Raw genomic sequence first — 20,749 nt, forward strand, 5'->3', positions numbered from 1 at the left:
CTGACTCTTTGTGACCCTATGGACTGTAGCCTGCTAGGCTCTTTTGTCCGTAGGATTTCCCAGGCAAGAATATTGGAGTGGGTTGCCATTTCTTTCTTCAAACATGTACAAAGTGTTGGTGAGCTTGTAAGCAAAGAGTAGGCTCATAAATAAGAGAACATAGGACTTCCCTGGTGGTTGATGGGCTAAGACTCCACACTGTCAATGCGTGGGGCCCAGATATGATCCTTGGTCAGGGAACTAGATCCTACATACTGCAATGAAGACTTGCATGACACAACTAAAGATACCGCATGCCGCAACTAAGACTCAGCACAGCCAAATAAATAATAAAAATTTTAAAAATAAGTATTTTTTTAAAAGAGAAGAGATTAACAGATCAACCTTTCCAATGAATATTTTGAATTTTTAAATGTTCAAGACCTTTCTCCTGGTGGTTGTGTTAATAAAGAGTTACCATACAGGGACTTCCCTGGTGGTTCAGTGGTTAAGAATCTGCCTTGCAATGCCAGGGATGCTGTTTAGGGAACTAAAATCCCACATTCTGTGGAGCAAGTAAGCCCCTGCACCACAACTAGAGAGTCTGTGCCCGTAGTGAAGATCCCGAGTGCTGCAACTAAGACCTGACGCGGCAGCCAAATACATAAAAACAAAACAAAATAAAACTTACCTTACAAATATATGCAAATGTATGCCAAAGAAAAGGAAAATGTACAAGGATGTTTCCTGCATAATTGGTTACAATAGCAACAAACTGGTGACCATTTAAACGTCTTTCATTAGAGGGTCTGGTTAAAAACTCTAAGGGATACATAAAAATGTTAAAACATACAAAGGAATTATCTGACCATTTAAAAGAATGTAGTCAATCTTGCATGCCGAAGTGGGGGGGGGGGGGAAGCCACCTAAATTTTAAGATATATTATTAAACAAAAAAGCAAGGTGCATTTAATATGCTGACATGTATTTTGGGCAAAACATTGTTATTTTTCTAAGTATACATATAATCTAAAAAAAACAAAAGTACCTGGGAAGTGATACACCAGTTTTTCTCCTTTCTTTGTACTTTCTGATATTAAAAAAATTAAAAAAAAAAATAAGGCTGTGACAGGGACTTCTCTGGTGGCCCAATGGCCAGGACGCCATGCTCCCAGTGCAGGGGGCCTGGTTCAATCCTGGTCAGGGACCTAGATCTCACATAGTGCAAATAAGATCTGGCATGCTGCAACTAAGACCCAGTGCAGCCAAATAAATAAGTTGAAAAAAAGAATGAGGCTGTATGTATATAAAACCTGAAAGATTATCTGTGAGTGATTATATTCCCCCAGTGTGGCCACAGCAATATTCCCAGTTATACGTGCACTTCTCAGACAGCTCAATTGCTCAGTCATGTCTGACTCTTTGCGACCCCATGGAGTGCAGCATGCCGGGTTTCCCTTTCAATCACCAACTCCCAGAGCTTACTCAAATTCATGTCTATTGAGTCAGTGATGCCATCCAACCATCTCATCCTTTGTTGTCCCCTTTTCCTCCCACCTTCAATCTTTCCCAGCATCAGGGTCTTTTCCAATGAGTCAGTTCTTCGCATCAGGTGGCCAAAGTATTGGGGCTTCAGCTTCAGTCCTTCCAATGAATATTCAGGACTGATTTCCTTTAGGATGGACTGGTTGGATCTCCTTGCAGATCTACATGCACTTCTAGAGCCTTGTTATTCCCCATCAGGGGTAGCTTATTCCTTCCTTCTGAAATCTGGGCGGCTCTGTGACAGCCCTGACAATCAGAATGCCACAGGAGTGACACTGCAGTTTCTGGGACTCTGCACACAACGGCCGTGCAGCTTCCATGTGGGGTGGGCTCTTCCTTGGGGTGCCTACCCTGGAACCCTGCTGCCATGCTGTGAGGAATCCCAACCTAACTCACAGTTCATTGAGTACATTCAGAGTTGTGCAAACACCATCACTACTTAATTCCAGAAAACTTCTGTCACCCCCAAAAGAAACCCTGTGCCACCAACTCTCCTCCTGCCCCGACTAATCCATTTTTTGTCTTCATGGATTTGCCTATTTAGGACATTTCCTATAAATGGAATCATACAACATGTGGCCTCTTGTATCTGACATCTTTCACTTAGCACAATGTTTTCAAGGTTCAACTATATGGTAATATGTATCGGTACTCTATTCCTTTTCGTGGCTGATTAATATTCCATTATATGAATGTATCACATCTATTTATCCACTTATTAGTAGTTGGTCACTTGGGTGGTTTCCACTTCCTGGTTATTAGGAATAATAGTGCTGAGAACATTTGTGTACATTTTTTTGTATGGAAGTATGTTTTCAGATCTCTTACATTTAAGTGCTATAAAATCACCTATTGATATTAAATGATATATAATACATAAAAATGATACAAAATACATAAAAATTAAGTGATACTGAATAACAAATGATACATAATTTAAGCAATCATTCATTAGAGCAGCTTTCCTAAGAGCAGCGAACCTGTTCCCTCATAGTAATTCAGACATAATATGATTCATTGGGTAGACCAGAAGTCACAAGATGGCACTATTTCAAGTCCAGGTTTTTCACTAACTTACACAAAGATTTCACGACATCAGTCTGAATTAATGAGACACCACTTTACTGTCCCTGTTTTAAAAAAAACAAAACCAGGGCTATTCTTTGGTCTTCAAAATTCCTCTTTTGACGTTATAAAGTGAAATCTATCATTTAAACTTGACATACAGGGAGAGGCTGGAGTCTCTTCAGGAATTTGGGATTTGACTTAGAATTCCTATGAACATGGAAAACCTGGGACTGACCTGTTTGGGTTTACCTAATAAAAGTTCAATAAAAATATAGGCCATTTAAAAAAAAAATTCTGGATTAAGTAAAAACTCACTTATGTAGGAGTTTGGGATCACATTTAGAGCCTCCACCAGTAACAGACTGTTATGCAAATAAAAACTGTATTGCAAGGTTCTTCATCCACCGACATGATTTCCCTTCAGGTTGGTCTACTGCTCTCCCAGCGCCTGCTGCCAGCTTCTTCAGCAAGCCTCACCACCGTCTTCCTGAGTTTGCCTGTATGCTTCATGTAAATCTAGTAAGGAAACAATGAGATGCTTTTTTCTGGCAGTTGCTCTAGAGGCCACTTGTGGAGAAGAGATGGCACTAATAAAAAAGTGTGGATGTTTTCTCCAGTGGAAAATTACAAGTTTGCTTGGTTTTAATCCTTGGCAGCAAGTTTTGGGTTCCTCTTCACTGAGCAGACTTCTTTCTGCTTGGCTTTTTCCCGGCCAGTGTCCTGGCACACTATCAGAGGGGGAAATAATTAGAAAGAAGTGTCTTACAGGGATGAGAAGCACTGGGAGCTTACCAGATGGGGATAATCATGAGCCTTCAAACAAATCCTTGACCAGACAGAGCACTGTGTGTTTTCTCGCCTACGTGAACTATAGGCAGTGTTCATGGCTCCTGAAATGTGCGCATGGAAAGAACAGGAGGCTGTCTGCTCAGTTTCCCTCCTTCTCAGGGGGACCCCTCGGTTGCTCTTTGGTTCATAAGCAGTGACCCAACTGTAGCCCCAGGGAGTTTTCTAAGAGCCGCCCTCATCTTACTATGGAGGAAAGAGTCTCATTGTATTCTTGGTTCACTCATGATTTAGGTTATGTGAGTGTGGGGTGGGGAGCGAGAGACAGCTTTGTTATTTCTGTATAATGACACTTGGGACTCTCCTAGTGGTCCAGTGGTTAAGATTCTGCTCTTCCAACACAGGAGGCACGGGTTCGATCCCTGGTTGGGGAATTAAGATCCTGCAATGTTGCTTGGTGTGCCAAAAAAAATTTTTTTTTAATTAAAAAGATGTTTATGAGACAGTTGGGGAAGTGTATAGCGACATTTACTAATTGTAACACTACTCGAGTACAGATACATAGTTAAAAAGCAGCTGACCTCACACCTTTCAGAGTTAACAAGTGTGTCACTCTGGGGAGCATTTCTAACAATCTGCTGTGCATAAGTGTTCATCAGAATTTCTCAAATAAACTTGTGAGCATTTGTGTTGTGCTTGTTTAGAACCTGACCCTGAGACAAGAATCAAAAAGGAAGCAGTTCATTTGGGAGCTGGAGAGGGGTAGAGTAAGTACAGGGTAAGGGAGCCAACTGAGGGTGATTAGCAAGTTAGCTGCTGCTGTGGGTGGATGGAGCCTAATCCCACAGACAAACTCTGGGAAGTGCTGTAGAACATGAGCCTCAGAGATATTTCATTAGAAGGGTGAGGGAACAGAAGCATTCATACCCCAGGTCCCATTGGCTGAAGCTGGTAGGTGTTAATTCTGAGTACTTCCAGCCTTCCAAGACATTGGAGAAAGTCCCCAGGAAAGAGAGGAAGCTATTAGCAGGTGGAGGGGAGCCCCCCCCACACACAGTCGTGGCATCACTTGGAAGATGTCCTGGGCCCTGTTCTAGGTGCTGGGACACAGCAGGAAATGAAACAGAGAAAAAGCCTTGCTTTCATGGAGCATTCCTTCTGTTGGGGAGAATAAATAATAGGCAGAGTACGTAAGAAACATACAGAGCATGTTCCATGTGATGAGGAAAGCATGTGGAGCGGGGCTGCTGTGCTGACAGTGAACTGAAGAGGGGCCCGGGAGCAGAGAGGACAGCGGGAGCCCCACCATATTCCAGGGGTGCCAGCAGAGGAATGAGATGCCATGATGGGCAGGTTGGACATGGGATACGAGAGAAGGAGAGGAGTCAATGGGCTTGGCCTGAGCAGCTGGGAAAATGGAGCTGCCTCTTCCTGAACCAGGGAAGACTTCTGAAGGAGCATGTTTGGGGTCAGCGGTGGGTGGGGGCCTGGCTTTGGGTATCTTACGTTTGTGATGTCTGCTGGACACCTAAATGATGCTGTCAGCAGGAGGCTGATTGGAGGGTCAGGAGTTCCAACAGGTGTGAACTGGATGTAAACTGGGGTTTGTCAACATACAGATGGTCTGAGCCTTGGGACTGGTTGAGATTCTGTGGGAGCAAGCTAAACAGAAAAGATGTCTGGGACTGAACCCTAGGAGTGGAGTGGTCACCTGTATGCATGTGTACAGTTGCCACATTTATATGGATGGATATGCAGAAACACTCTCTGTTTAGATACATACAGACACACACAGGGGGTTACACGTCAGTGGTATTATATAAATAGATTGGGAACTCAATTTTCTTCCCACTCAGTCTCCTGAGGATAACTGCTCCATGGCAACAGTATTTGTCTACTCCATTAACTTAATGGCTGCATAGTATTTCACTGTGTTCATGTACCATTACTAATTTTTCCCTATAGAGGAATATTTACCCCAGTTTTACACTGCAGTGGGCATCCTGGACATTCATTCTCTCCATCCTCTGTGATCACTCCCTGGGGTTATAGCCCCCCTAGAAGCGGGGTGGTTGTGTGCAAGGATGTGTCCTTTTTATGTTCCGACTCAAGACCCCTTCCTGGCAGCTCCAATAATCTGAGATGTGTTCAGTATGGAACAGCTGCTGACCTCAAGGAGGAACCACTGGGGTGTTGTTCCAGGTAAACCCTGTTCTATAGGAACCCTTCTGAATACAGGGCACCTATCTGGGTAACAACTGCTAGAAACCGGGCAGAGGTTTGGGTCAAGTCAGAAAAGTCCAAGACAGGAAGTCGTCTGTCAGGACTCACTCCAGGATTCACACATGGAGCCACAGGCAACTTCTGAGTGTAAAACCACTCTGCTTCCACACAGAGCAGAACAACAGATCAGGCCTGCAGGCTCTCCAGTAGAGCTGCTAAAAGCTTACTAAGTCAAGTTCTAAGGAAGCAGCCAAAGGCAGATGTGCTTTTGTGAAATGACTGTAATTAACTCCAAATCTTTCCCCTCACTTGCTTTTCGCTAGCTGGATTTGTCATCGAGCTGTTAGAACAAGCCTATGCCATAGCCAGATTTCTTCCCTTTACCTGTCTTTCCCAGCAAAAGCATGACCCCATCACCTGTCTGGGCACATACCGAGTGTTTGGAAGGTGTTAGAACATTCTGCATGTACAATGGTAACCTTGAAAATAACATCTATCACTGCCAGGTAATTGGCCGGCAGCCTCCGAGAACTTCAGGGTATTAAGAGATGATGTGTTATATTTAGTCACAGTGTCCTCAAGCACACGGACATGTACTGAAATGCCTTGTGATTCAGAAGGGACAAAAGGAAAATGGCAAATACAAAGCCATGCCTTAGATCCTGTTTTATTCCCATCGCTATAAACAATTCAACCCAAGACTGGACCCACTGCTGGGGTTTGACCCACAGAAATTATAGGTCAGCAACACTCATCCAGGGAGACCTAGTCCCCTACACCAGGGTCTTAACCACCAACAGATGCCAAGAAAGTACCTGATAGTCTGAAGTTTTCAAAAGCATCTGAGCTGGTGATCTGTACGCTCTTCTGTTTCCACAGTCCAGGGGCCTGTACCATGGAAGACCCCTTCCCACGGCACAGCCTCCAACCAGGCCAGCCACCAGCAGTTTCTTCCTCTTCTGCTCTGTGAGTGATGCTCGGTTCAGTCCAGAGTCCAATGAGGAGGGTTTTCTTGCATGTTGTGGCTGAGATAAGTCATTTTATCCCAGGATACAGCAGGTAGATGTGAAGAGCAGACTCATTAGAAAAGACCCTGATGCAGGGAAAGATTGAAGGCAGGAGAAGGGCACGACAGAGGATGAGATGGTTGGATGGCATCACTGACTTGATGGGCAGGAGTTTGAGCAAGCTCCAGGAGTTGCATGGACAGGGAAGCCTGGCGTGCTGCCGTCCATGGGGTCGCAGAGAGCTGGACACAACTGAGTGACTGAACTGACGGCAGGTAGAAGGCAGCCTCCAGAATTTATGCCAAATTCCCATTCCTCAAATCACCAGATTTCAGTTTGTTATGAGATAATTGCCCCCAGACCTATAAGCCTGGGCAGGATGTTAAACCCAGAGCTTGGGAGTGAATGCCAGCTGGCTCCCCTCCTCCCCGCCCTGCCCGCCGGCCCCTGCTCAGAAGGCCGTGTAGTACTTCTCCGTGGTGCTGACGATGTCACTCTGGTCCTCCAGCAGCTGCAGCACCTGCTGCAGCACAGGTTCACTCAGGCCTGGGCTGAGGCTCAGGCGGGCGCAGGCCAGGATGTGCAGGAAGTGGCAGCCCTTCTCCATGTCTGTGGGAAGAAGGGAGTTGGCAAAGCTTGGACACACCTGTCAGACCCTCCTCTCTCCCTGCTGTCCTTTCCTCTACATAGAAGTCCTTTTCTGTATTTCCTGGATCAGAACCCGCAGCTTCATAAGACCTCCCAACCTGCCCCGATGACTCCGGTGCACATTAAAGCAGAAGATGCACTGGCCTACCTTACTGACGACAACAAACTAAATCACCTGTTCTCAGGTGTGCGCTAGGGACCACTGATCGGGGACACAGGACTTCAGCCTTCCAGGATTCCCAATCAGTAATTTTATACTCATAACCCCATGGGGTTTTAGCGCTTGATCATCTTTTTCTCTCATTAACTCTCATGTACAGGTGCACATATTCAGTGCTAACCCCTTAGTTTCCCAGGTGGGAGCCCTCCTGAGGTGGACAGCAGAGCCAGCCTCCAGCAGTCTCCTTATTCCTTCCATAAATCCTGGACCATGGGACTGCAATGGTGAACTCTGGTCTCTTCGCACTCCTCTCTGCCTAGGCTTCCAAACAGTGTCTGTGGTGGCTGTGTTCAAGGAACTTCTCACCCTCTACCGGGACAAATAGGACCATTTGTAACAGTTCAGGGTGAGTGACTGCTTTCTTAATAGAAATCAATCATTCTGTAATAGTGGTATTCATACTGAAGTTATGACCACTGGAGAGGATCATGAAATCAATTTAGTGGGTTGTGATTAGCATTCTTTTCTTACCAAACAGACTGAAGCAGACCAGAATATGAGATTACAGGATGTACTGCATTTTAGGCAGGATAAATATTAAGGTAGGATAAATATTAATTTATATCCAATTATATATGTATATACATATAGTTGAAGTAAAATTTATAATAAAATGATATAATTTACTGGGTCATGACATAAAACTTATTTGTAACATTGAGTCAAAGTCAAACCTTATTCCTGGAAACCAACCCTCCCCAGTTTTCAGCACAGTTTTCAGGTCTCTCATCGACATATGCCCAACACTTGGCCCACCAGTGCTCTGCACAGACACTGAACATTGTTTTCAGATGACAGAATGCTTTAGGCTCCAGCAAAGTCCTGGAGGGGTTATTCAGTTCAGTTCAGTTCAGTCACTCAGTCGTTGTGGTGATGGGCAAAACAGGGTTGTGGCTTTGGGCAAGTCACTGCATCTTCAAGCCTGGTTTTCTGACAAAAGGGAGGGGGACTGGAGGTGGGGGTAGCTGTAAGGGTCAGGGCTGATTACAAGTAGTGGGCTAACAAAGACTTGTTAATTCTGACCTCTAGTGGCTACTCAACTCATTATTCCTGCCAATTGGAGTTACTGTTGGGAAACTCCATTGGTCTCCACATTTCCAAGCTGTTTCTTCAACATTTGTTCGATCAAAATTTCCTGAACACCTACTATTAATACATGTGCAGCACTAAGCAAGCGGGAACAGGTACAGAGGGCAGACGGAGAGCAGACTCCGGAGTCCAAAGGACCCAAATTCAAGTGCTGGCTCTATGACTGGGGCAAAGTGGTCCATGGTTCTCATCCCGCATCCTTGTGTATTAAATGGGAAGAAAAGCACCTGTTTCACCTCTGGTTGTGTTGGTGAAAGGAGACTCACAGTGGGTGCTTCATCCTTGGAGAATTTACTTATCGTTATATTCATAACCTAAGAAAATGCACAAAACCTAGTCCGTGCTCTAAAGAAGCTTCAGCTTTTCCCAAGAGGAAGAGTTGATGATGGTGGGTAGAGGACACCAAGCAGAAATGGGTTTGCACACAGCAGAGAGGGAACACTGGGAATTCCAGCACTGCTTGGCTTGTAATCTTAGTTTTTATAAGACCTGGGTGCTCAGGCTCAGGGCTCAAGGTGACTTATAGGCATGTATGTTCAGCAGAGCTGACTGCCCCAGAGGTCTTAAAGGACTTCTTCACAAAGGCCATTCTGCCATCTGAGGGTTGGCTAGCAAGGCTATTCATAGAGGGATCTTCTAGTCACAGGCGGAAAAGGACTGGCGTTAGTTCTTTAAATATATACAATTCACTGGTGAAACCATTAGGTCCAAACTTTTCTTTTTTGGGAGATTATTTATTACTGATTCAATCTCCTTACTGTAGATCTATTCAGATTTTCCATGTCTTCCTGATTTAGTCTTGGTAGGCTCCGTGTTTCTAGGAATTTGTCCATTTCATCTGGTTATACAATTTGTTGGCATACAGTTGTTTATAGTACTTTTTTATAATCCTTTTTATTTCTGTAGAATTAGTATTAATGTCCTCATTTTCATTTCTGATTTTAGTAATCTGACTTTTTTCTCTTTTTTCTTAGTCCAGCCAGCTAAATGTTTAGCAATTTTGATGATCTTTTCAAAGAAGCAATTTTTGGTTTCCTTGATTTTCTCTATTGTTTTTCTATTCTCTATTTCATTTATCTGTGCCCTAATTTTTATTATTTCCTTCCTTCTATTAGCTTTGAGCTACTTTGTTCTTCTTTTTTACTTCCTTAAACTGTAAACTCATGTAAGTGTTCTTAGCTATAAAGTTCCCCTTGATATCCAGCTTTTGCTGTGTCCCATAAGCTTTGGTATGTTGTGTTCTAGTTTTCATTCATCTCTAAGTATTTCCCATGTGATTTCTTCTTTGGTCAATTGGTTAAGAATGTGTTATCTAATTCTCACAAATTTGTAAATTTTTCAGCTTTACTTCTGTTATTGTCTTCTAACTTCAAAAGATACTGGTCAGAGAGAAGATGATTGGTATGATATCTATCTTTTAAAATCTACTGAGAATTACTGACGGTCTAACACGTTCTGTCCTGGAAGAGGTCCTGTGTACACGTGAGAACACGTATGCTGTTGTCAGGTAGTCCTTTGTGTGCACAGGTGAGATCTGGCTGACTTACTGTGTTATTTACGGCCTCTGTTTCCTTATCTTCTGTCCAGTTTTTCTATCCACTATTGAGAATGGAGTACTGACATCTCCAACTATTATCGTAGAACTATTCATTTCTCCTTTCAATTCTGTCGGTTTTCGCTTCACATAATATTCCGATGGTCAGTCACGAGGCACATAACATTTAAAATTGCTACGTCTTCTTATCGAGCCTTTTATTAATATATAATATCCTTGTTTCCTGTAACATTTTGATTTAAAGACTATTTTGTCTGATATGAGTATCAGTATAACTGCCCCTGCTCTCTTCTTCTGAGACTCCCATAACACATATGTTGGTCCATTTGATGATGTCCCACAGGTCCCTTAGGTTCTGTTCATTGTCCTTCAGAGCCCTGTTGATTCTTCTTCCTGTTCAAATCTGCCTTTGAATCACTAGTAAATGTTGCCTTTCAGTTCCTGTCCTTGTCAGGATTTCTTTTTAATTTTTCTCTTGATCAATATTTTCCATTTTATTCACCCATCATTTTCATGAGCATCTTTAAGACAGCTGTTTTAAAGCCTCTGTGTAATAGATAAGCCATCAGGTCTTTTCCAGGGATAGTTTCTGTTGCTCTCCCCATCGCCTCTTTTGAATGGGTCATAGTTTCCTGTCTCTTTGTATATCTTTCACTTTTAGTTGAAAACTGGACACTTGAATCTAATAATGTGGTAATTCTGCAGATTAGATTCTTCCCCTTTCCTGGTGTTAGCTGTTTTTTTGTTATTGTTTCTAATTTTTTTGGTTGTTGTAGGCTGTCTCTGAGCCAAGAATAGCCTGAGATGGAAACCTAAGGTCTTCTCAGGTCTATTTCTGAGTCTGTGCCTTTTCCTGGGTATGTGAGGTCACTTTCTAATTTTCCCCATATATGCAGTTGATTTTGAATGTCTTAAGTCTGTCTTTTCTGGCTCCAAAAGCGGCAAAAAAAAACAGAAATGAAGGGGTTTTTTTTAAAAAGGGTGCCAGTCTTTTTAAAATCCCTTGGAAGTCACCTCACCTGTTGGGTGAGGCAGGCACAGCAATGGGAGAAGGTGTAACAACAGCCATCCACCTCTGTCCACACCTCTGTGATCAGAAGCACGAGTGAGTGGCCAGAGTACAGACCCCTGACACATGGAGGACTGGGCCCTTTCTGCCCACCCTAGATCCAGAAACACATGCACAGCTGCCTGCCATGCAGGTGGAGGTATGGGATGGGCAGCGGCTTCTAAGATTTGAATACTGACTGGAAGCAACCCCAATTACTGTCCACACCTTCCTCTGGAAGTTGCCAGCTTTCATAGATACTCCAGAGTTCCAAATAGCTATAGCAGATAGATGGGACTGCTGTCTAAGCAGAGGGAAGGGTTTCTGGTGTTTCTCTTACAGCTTCCTGAGAGTTTTATAAAACACCAGTTTATTTCATCCTTATAACAATCCACAATGTAGGATTATTATTATCTGTTTTTCATATAAAGAAACGGAGCCACCGACTTACCCAAGGCCACATAGCTTCACAGTGGCAGAACCGGGATTCAAACCCAGGTAAGGTAGCTTTAACAGCTTGCTCTTTACAACTACGCCACACGGCCCGTCTTTAGACAAGCCTAGTACCAGTGCCTTAGGGACCGAAAACTGGCCCGTGTTTATGATCCTGTCGTTATTGTAGGTTTACCCTTTGCTGAAATACTCATCAGTTCAGCTCAGTGCTCAGTCGTGTCTGACTCTTTGCGACCTCATAAGTGACTATAAAGATTTTAAGTTCTCCTACCAATCATCCTGTCAAGGAAAATTCAATTCTTTGTTTTGTTTGAAACGTTAGGAATGAATGAAAGGTTCAGTTGTTGTTGTTCAGTTGCTCAGTTATGTCCGACTCTTTGTGACCCCATGGACTGCAGTACTCTAGGCTTCCCTGTCCTTCACCATCTCCTGGAATCATGTCCATTGAATCAGTGATGCCATCCAACTATCTCGTCCTCTGTCATCCCCTTCTCCTCCTACCTTCAATATTTCCTAGTATCAGGGCCTTTTCTAATGAGTTGGCTCTTCACATCAGGTGGCCAAAATATTGGAGCTTCAGCTTTAGCATCAGTCCTTCTAATGAATATTCAGGACTGATTTCCTTTAGGATTGACTGGTTTGAACTCCTTGCAGTCCAACGGACTCTCAAGAGTCTTCTCCAACACCACAGTTCAAAAGCATCAATTCCTTGACATTCAGTCTTCTTTACGATCCAACTCTCATAGCCATGATTAAATAAATGGTCAAATATCTATCAATATATATATAGTGAAATATAAAGACAGCTATGAAAAAGACAGGTACTTATACACATACTGTTGCTGAATGACCTCTAAAATGACCTCTAAATTTAAAATACAATGTATAGAACACTGTGCTAAGCTTTATTTAGGCATTTTAGGAAGGATAACTATACAAATGTGTTTTATAAGTGCATATGACATCTCTAGGATACACCAGAAACCAAGGACATCCCCTTCCTTTGGAAAGGGAAACACAGAGCCTGAGGCTCGGTGCTGGGAGGAAGTCTGACTTTTCTGTGTGTGTTTTTGTACTTTTTTACTTTTTACCCTATGCATACAATATTCTGAATAACTTTTTAATGTCATAAGTATTTCTTATGAAAAGGAGTGGTTGCAACAGACTCTAAGTCCCTACATGATATTTTTGTTGGCATCCTGTTATCCATGCTCCAGAATTTGTCTCCTGGGAGTTCACTAGTTTCAGGGAACTGGCTTATCATTTTTAGAGGCTCCCTTTTATAGACTGACTAGCAGAGCCTTGACAGACACACTCACCAAGGCAGGACCTGGCCTGTGGATTAGAAGTGGATATAAAACCTGCCACTTTACAGACCCTCAGGTCACCGAGGCTATTTGATTCTCCTAAGAAAGGTAATGTGAATTGCTTTCATTTGCTTTACCAGGCCCTAGGATTACTAATCCTTTATCCACCCTGTTCCTAATACATATCAAAATAAGAATCTGGCCAGATAGCCTGGGGCTAGCATGAGCGCAAGAATGTCACCTGCGAGGCAATCTCCCCTCTCATCCCTTCTTGGTGGAGGAATCCTGCATTTCATGCTATAAAAAGCTCTTCAGTTGTGGACAGGCAGTTTCCCCTCAATGCAACTAAAGGATACTTTTCCTTCTTGTTCTGAATGAAGTGAACAATAGTTAAGAAACCTTGCATCAAATAATAGATTGCTTTCAGTTTATTTTAAGAGCTGTTATCACACCACTCTGGGAGGTGACCTCATGGGTCCTCAAAGGCTAAACAGGGCTGCATACCATCACCACCAGGGCTGGAGACCTGGTCCCGCTCCACCCACTGACTCAGCCTGGAAAAGATCCAGGTCTCAGGCATATATGGGCTTTAAGGACAGGAGGTGGACCTCTCTGGAAAGCAAGCAAGCAGAGGGAAGAGGCCTGCTTGTGCTCCTTAACCAGCCTTTCTACTGTTCTTCTGGCGTCATTTGTTGACATATGCCGACATTTGTTCTTAGCATATGTTTACAAAAGGTAGACTGTGAAAAGTCACCTTTAAGAGTGTTCGGTTTACACAGGATTTAAAGATATGAAAAATGCTTTATTTCTAACTAGTGTGAAAATGGCAATGTCTATTGTCAGACTATCTACAATTTGAGTTTCTAACCACTAGGGGTTGACCTAACTCCACTAAAACCAACTCTTACAAAACCATTTCTCTTGCAAATTATCAGGCTTCTAGATGGACTGAATTATACTCTTCACCAACTGTAAACTCCAGTACTTTGGCCATCTCATGTGAAGAGTTGACTCATTGGAAAAGACCCTGACGCTGGGAGGGATTGGGGGCAGGACGAGAAGGGGACGACAGAGGATGAGATGGCTGGATGGCATCACCGACTAGATGGGCGTGGGTTTGGGTAGACTTCGGGAGTTGGTGATGGACAAGGAGGCCTGGCGTGCTGCGATTCATGGGGTCGCAGAGAGTCGGACACGACTGAGCAACTGAACTGAACTGAATGTCTAGAACCACCCCTCCCAACACTGAAGGGCTTGATGGTAGGAGAGAGGAAAATGTCAGGTTTGGGTTTAGAGACAAGAAGTCAGAGTGGAACAAGAAATAACACAAATTTGGTGGTGCTAGTGGTAAAGAACCCGCCTGCCAATGTAGGAGACATAAGAGATGTGGGTTCACCCCCTGGGCCGGGAAGATCCCCTGGAGGAGTGCATGGCAACCCACTCCAGTATTCTTGTCTGGAGAAGCCCATAAACAGGGGAGTTTGGCAGGCTATAGTCCATAGGTTCGCAAAGAGTCGGAGACGACTGAAGCAACTTAGCATGCACACAAGAGACTATGACACCAGAAAGACGCCGCAAACTCCTAGCCTGACGACTTACCTCGCTGCATCAGAATCCCCTGAGGAGTGTACTTTCTAGCCCCCATCGCAGCCCCGAGTGAATCAGAATCCCCAGGGCTGGGACCCTGGGACCTGAGCCTGGTATGTTCATTAAAGCTCCAAGGCTGACTCTTAGATGTGGCCCAGGTCAGAACAACCATGCGAGGCTAACACTCACTTGAGCCAGGAGGAAGCTGAGGTGCCGAGAAGGCAGGTGTCTGAACCAGTCATGCCTCCAAGCTGTTACTGGGAAAAGCCGTAGGTTTCCTGATCCTTCGTCAGTGCTGTCTAGGAGGGAACATTTCCCCTTCCAAGACACTGGGATACATGGATATTACACACTTACGATTTGGTTTCTGGCATTCCTCTTGAATGATCCGGTGGATCTTTCTGTGCAATTCTTTGTTTTCTCTCGTTACCTAAACAGGAAAAGAGAGTCTGGAGAGAAAGGTTAAGTGACAGAGAGGCTGTGTCACCTACACACCCAAATTAGTATTTAGGGTAGCTCCTAAAGATTTCATAACAGTCCTCATTCATTCGCCATCAATGAGCGTGGTTTTCGAAATCTGGCCTGTTGTCATGTCAATTCTATCCCCAAGCAGCTTACTGCTCTGTGTGTGACCCACAGGCATACTCCCATGGGAGGTGGTTCACTGGGGCCAGGATGGAAAGAAAATCTGGAATCCCTTGCTTTTGAGGAGCAACTTTCTTCTTAAATATTTATAACAAATTCATAAAATTTCTCTTATTTGTTATATTTTTGAGGGAGGCACAGTGATCAAATCCCAGGACTCTTTCCTCTTGTGTTTCTTCTTGGGTTTCACGTTTCTTCACCCAACCATAGGGAAAAACAAAAGAAATAAAACTATCAGGAATTTCTTCACCCAACCATAGGGAAAAACAAAAGAAATAAAACTATCAGGAAAAGCTAGCAAGAGAGTAAGTCTAGTCTATAAATGGAAACACTGTTCTCAAAGGCAAATATAACCTGGGTTCCTTTCTCAGCTAGCTCAGGTAACAGGGAAACAGCCACCATAAGTTTAAAGACAAAAAAAAAAGAGAAAGAAATAAAGAGGAATAAAGAAAGGAAAAGAGGAAGAAAGAGAGGGAGGAAAAAAAAGGAAGAAAGGAAGAAAAAAAAGAAAGAAGTGGACAAACACATGCATCAGGAATGCACCCTGGGCCGATGGATGTGGAATGATCAGATTTAAGATGGCGATACTGACAAGGACCCATCTGTGGACTCATGGGGTTGCTGGGAAGATTAAGGCAATGTGGGAGAGCTGCTGAAAGCTGGAAAGCACTAGACAGACAAAAGATAATGATGCCCCTGGGGCGATGCCCTCAGGAAAACAGAAACCTAGGGCCAGGGTTGAGGTAGGGGGCAGGGAGTGAAGTCAGTGAAGTGGGGTGGTTCTGCTGAGGAAAATATAGCTATTATAGCTGGATCACCTCACTCCAGCTCAGACTGATTCACAGGAGGAAGTGCCCCAGCCCTGCCACACCTCAGCGCTGGATGGCCGCCCACGTCTGCTGTTCCTCAGGAAGAGCTGCTTCCTACCAACCCAGGAGGCCACGCAGAGCCTCACGGGAGAATGCGACAGTGGGGGTGGGGGCTGTTAGGGTGAGCTGCCCCACAAGAGGAAATCAACTTCCCTGCCCCCCCTCAACTGCCTGCCCACTCTTATGCAGAACGGAATACCCTTTTCAGAAGTTACTGAGATAGTATTTAAAACATACCTTAATTTTTAAAAGCTTTCTCAAACAGGGGAATCACTAGAGTAAATCAACATCAAGAAAATATCCTGTTAAGGAAGGCTTCCCCTCAGGAATCACACTATAGAGAGTGAGGCTCCTGGGTGTCCTCAGGGTTCTGCTCTGTCTTCAGGAGAATCACATGCTGCTGGAGCCACATCTATGCTACTGACATGGACATGGATATCACTGCCAACTTGGTTCCTCCAGTATTAAAGTCAGGCAGTGGGAGGTAAATTTTAACTCAAAGTCTGAAGGAAATGGCAACCCACTCCAGTATTCTTGCCTGGAAAATCCCATGGATGGAGGAGCCTGGCAGGCTACAGTCCATGGAGTCGCAAAGAGTCGGACACGACTGAGCGACTTTCATTCACTGAGGCAGGCAAGCACTTCTATCCCCGGAGGGAATGGTAATTGTTACCACCTTTGGTGGAGCCAAGCAGATTGTATTGACCCAAACTTTAAAGGTACATGCCCTTTGCTCCAACCATTCCTCTTTTAAGAGTCAATCTCACAGAAATACTTACATAAGTTCACAAAAAGACAGACATAGCAGCAGTGTACTTGAGAACAAAAGGTGGAAACAACATAAATGTCCATCAGAGAGAAGGGGTTAAATAATTGATGGCAAGTTCCCATACTATAGAATACCATACAGATGTCAAAAAGAATGAGGTGGACTTACAAGGACTAATATGGAAAGAGGCCTGGGATGTGCTATTCTGGTATCCAGAACACTTACAGAGTGCTATTTAGAGTAGTGGTTCTCCACTGTCCCAAGGGATACTTGGCAATGTCTGGAGACATTAAGGTTGCCACAACTGGGGTGCCGCTCCCACTGTCAAGTGGGTGAAGACCAAGAATATTGCCAAACAGCCTACAATACAGAGGGCAGCCCCCCACAACAAAGAATCAACTGGCCCAAACAACTGAAGTTGAGAAACCCTGATTTAGAGGATGATCACATACTTTTTTTGATAACAGAAGCATATATTTATAAGTGTGCAGAAGAATGTACTGCTAAAAATGATACCAGAGGAAAGACAAAGGCCAGCTTCCACTCCTTACTTTATGTACCTCCTTAATGACTGACTTTTAAAAACAGCAAATAAGTATTTCTAAGTAATACATATATCTGCAAATGGAAGCTAAGGGGAAAAAATGTTAAGTTGCAGGTCTCTTACATAGAATAGGTTATCAAAACCACCATCTTTCTGGAAAACGAGTCCTTTTTCCTGCAGCAGCTTTACAGCATTCCTAAATATACTGTGAATTGCTCTGGAAGTGGTGTCATTCTTAAAACCCATCTGTAGGAAGGAAAAAAAGAAAAAAAAAAGAGGGAAAGAAGTAAGTCCCATCTTATAGCAGTTGAGGGCAACTCCCTAGACCAACTGGTTATAAATTCACCCAACAGGCTTTTTATGGTGTAGTCAGAAAGATTCTGGTATGCACGGGCTTAGCAGGATGGTATTTAAGGAGGGCTGGGAAGTCTGCTCTGGCAGAATCACACTTGATGACCGTTCTACCCCTTAGTTTTTTGTGTAATTCATTTAACTCAATGACAGGAAATAGAAAAATTAAGATGAAAATCTTTATTTTTTTATGTAGAACAAAAGATTCTATACATAATGGATCACTTCGTTGATTAAAATTGTTTTATCAATCTTAGTATGGCCAATATTAAATACTGTAATAATTTATTTATAATATTAAAATTTGTAAATAATCGAATTTATATATGGCCACAATTTTAATCAAAAAAGTGAGCCAATATGTATAGAATCTTTGGTTCTGTATAAAAAAAAATCAAAGATTTTCATATATAGATACATGTATATATATATAATATACATATGTATGTGAATATATATATACATATATATACACACACACACACACACACACACACATACATATAAGGGAAATCAACCTTGAATATTCATTGGAAGGACTGATGCTGAAGCTGAAGCTCCAATACTTTGGCCACCTGATGCAAAGAGCCGACTCATTGGAAAAGACCTTGATGCTGGGAAAGATAGAGGGCAAGAGTAAAAGGGGACAACAGAGGATGTGATGGTTGGATGGCATCACGGACTCAACAGACAGGAGTCTGAATAAACTCCAGGAAACAGTTAAGGACAGGGAAGCCTGGTGTGCTGCAGTTCATGGGGTCGCAAGGAGTTGGACACAACTTAGAGACTGAACAACAATAATACAGCTTCTTCCTAAGAACATCAAAGAATTTTATACACATTGAAATAGGATGGGGATTTCAACACATAGAGAGTATTAAATAGACTCCTTATTTTAAATAGAGGACAGTGAAAGCAAACAACTGTGCAGAGACCTATCAAAGGGGAGGGTCCATGGGTTGAAGGCAGACGGGGCCCCGGGGGAAGCAAAAGAGGCACAACGAAGGATGCTCTGCTGCTAAGAGGTTGCTCTCTCCTCAACTTCGGTATCCCTTCCCTTCTCTAAGTGTGCCTACAGAGGTTACCAGGTCATCCTACTTCTTATTTCAAGGAAGCCATGTTTTCCACCATGTCCCACCATGGTTAATCAGATTGTGTGCTTCCTAAATTAGGGACTTTGTGCTTCATCTAGGCCACCTGCTCCCTGACACAGTGGGTGACCAAGAAAATGCTTGTGCCATCAGTGGAATGAAATACCCTGTAGAGATAGGAAGTAGCTTTCTAACTATTCCATTAGGGATTTTCAGTTCCTTCCTAAAACAAAGGAAGTGGTGAGTAATAACTGTCCTTCAAGGTACATACCCCCCCTTTTTTTTTTTTTTAAGATGTGACCATTTCTTTAAAAAGTTTTTATTGAATTTGTTACAATGTTACAGTTTTGGTTTTTTGGCCAGGAGGCATGTGGGATCATAGCTCCTCCACCAGGGATCAAACCTACATCCTCCACACTGAAAGGCAAAGTCTTAACCACTGGACCACCAGGGAAGTCCCCAGATCCATTTTTAATGTGAGAGAAATCTGTAAAGATATTAAAAAGATCAGAGAGCCTAAAAAAAGAAAAACATGGCAAAGCGAAGGCAAAGTCCTGCCTCTCTAATGGGAGGACCTTATGAGGCTGTCTGGACAGCACCCACAAATGCTAAAACAGAAAGTGCACCTCAGATTTTCTATAATGTTCCCTCAAAGTGACAGGTAGAGAAAATGCACCCCCACATGGCCTCCAGTATTGACAATTCCATCCTGAAAGAAACCTTTGCTTTCTAGGAGAGGCCTTCCAGACAGCATAGTTTGAATTTAATAGATCCTGGCGATGTGCTCTCCTGGGCTAAAGAGAAGAGTCTAACTTTCTTCATTATATTCAGAGTCGAGGCTTTTTCCCCTCAACAGAACAGGCCTGGGGAACCTGGGCATTAGAACCTGGGTCTGACAGTTGACAAACATTCCAGGTTATGACAGCATCCATTCTCTGAAGGGAGAATAAGGTTGAGAAATACTTGATGACTCCCACAGGCAGAAAAGTTATCTGGGTGTGTTTAGAATAAACACCTCATCCAGCCATCCTCAGCCACGTGCCTTTTTATTCAGGGGGGAGCCGGGGGAAGAGTTATTTCTAATTTCATACATGAGTGCTCTCACTTAGGAAAAGGAATGATCAACCCAACACAGGCTCCCCCACCACAACTCTATACAACTACTTCATAATTCTAAGGTGATTCACCTTTAATAGAAAGATCCTAAGGGTTGAGTTTATTCCATCTCTTACCAATGTAGAAGTAAATTGGAAACTGACTAGAAATGCTTTTATGTGGATATTCCTGTCATTGAAAATGACTGCTGACTATCCCCAGACCATACCGGAAGCCGGGTTCCTCCTCCCCGAGTTCAGTGAGACGAAGCAGCAGGAAGGGAGGGTGTGAGGCCTGGGAGACTAACAGCAGTTTTGACTGTGAATCAGGTGGGCCCAGCAGAAAAGGCTCCCGTAAATATCAACAATGTGTGAAGCTTCCTTTCCAGAAACACTTGCCTCAGCTGACCTTGGGACGTAATTCCCTGCTGGTTGTAAAGACATGGTCCTGAGGAGAAAACCCTCAGCGGTCCTTGTAGCTAGTAGGTTTCCCTGGCCTGAGAGGTGTGTCTTTCTTGTCTTTTTCTAAAGAGCAGTGACAGACTCATCTTATTCAGGAAACCGAAACTGCTCAGAAACAAAAACAGTGACTGGCTGAACAGGCTGAGACTCTGCAGGCCTCTCCTCGTGGCGGGTCAGGAACTGGGTGGATCTCTGAAGTATATATATAGTCTTCATTCCCAAACAAACTCAACATTTATCCAGCTGTCAAAGAAACAATGGTTTTGCCAGTTTGCTTATCATGTTTCTGGATGTGCTAAGATGGGCCACCGTGGAAAAAAAAGGAGGAAAACAATCAAACCCACTCTCCCCACCTTCTCAAGTATAACATGATCACAATGATTTTTTGTTGTTGTTGTTAAGCTTTCAT

The 20,749-nt window shown here is 43.4% G+C and overlaps 1 protein-coding gene across 7 annotated transcripts in view; it reads right to left on the minus strand.

The window, feature by feature from the left end:
* Nucleotides 1-4,807: 4,807 nt before the first annotated feature.
* STN1 (STN1 subunit of CST complex) overlaps nt 4,808-20,749 on the minus strand; it is a 38,550-nt gene continuing 22,608 nt past the window's right edge. For 2 of the 7 annotated variants that reach the window (XM_065923261.1, XM_065923262.1), the window contains exons 8-10: nt 17,466-17,588; nt 14,873-14,945; nt 6,010-7,217 (exon numbers count right to left, since the gene is read on the minus strand). In XM_065923261.1, the coding sequence (XP_065779333.1) occupies nt 7,060-7,217; nt 14,873-14,945; nt 17,466-17,588 (354 nt within the window). In that variant the 3' untranslated portion in view covers nt 6,010-7,059. Of the gene's footprint in view, nt 7,218-14,872; nt 14,965-17,465; nt 17,589-20,749 lie in introns of all 7 variants that reach the window. The other 5 variants (XM_065923266.1, XM_065923267.1, XM_065923264.1 and 2 more) reach the window with 5 other exon arrangements.

This window comes from Muntiacus reevesi, chromosome 2 (assembly GCF_963930625.1).
Source record: "Muntiacus reevesi chromosome 2, mMunRee1.1, whole genome shotgun sequence".
Taxonomy (NCBI): domain Eukaryota; kingdom Metazoa; phylum Chordata; class Mammalia; order Artiodactyla; family Cervidae; genus Muntiacus; species Muntiacus reevesi.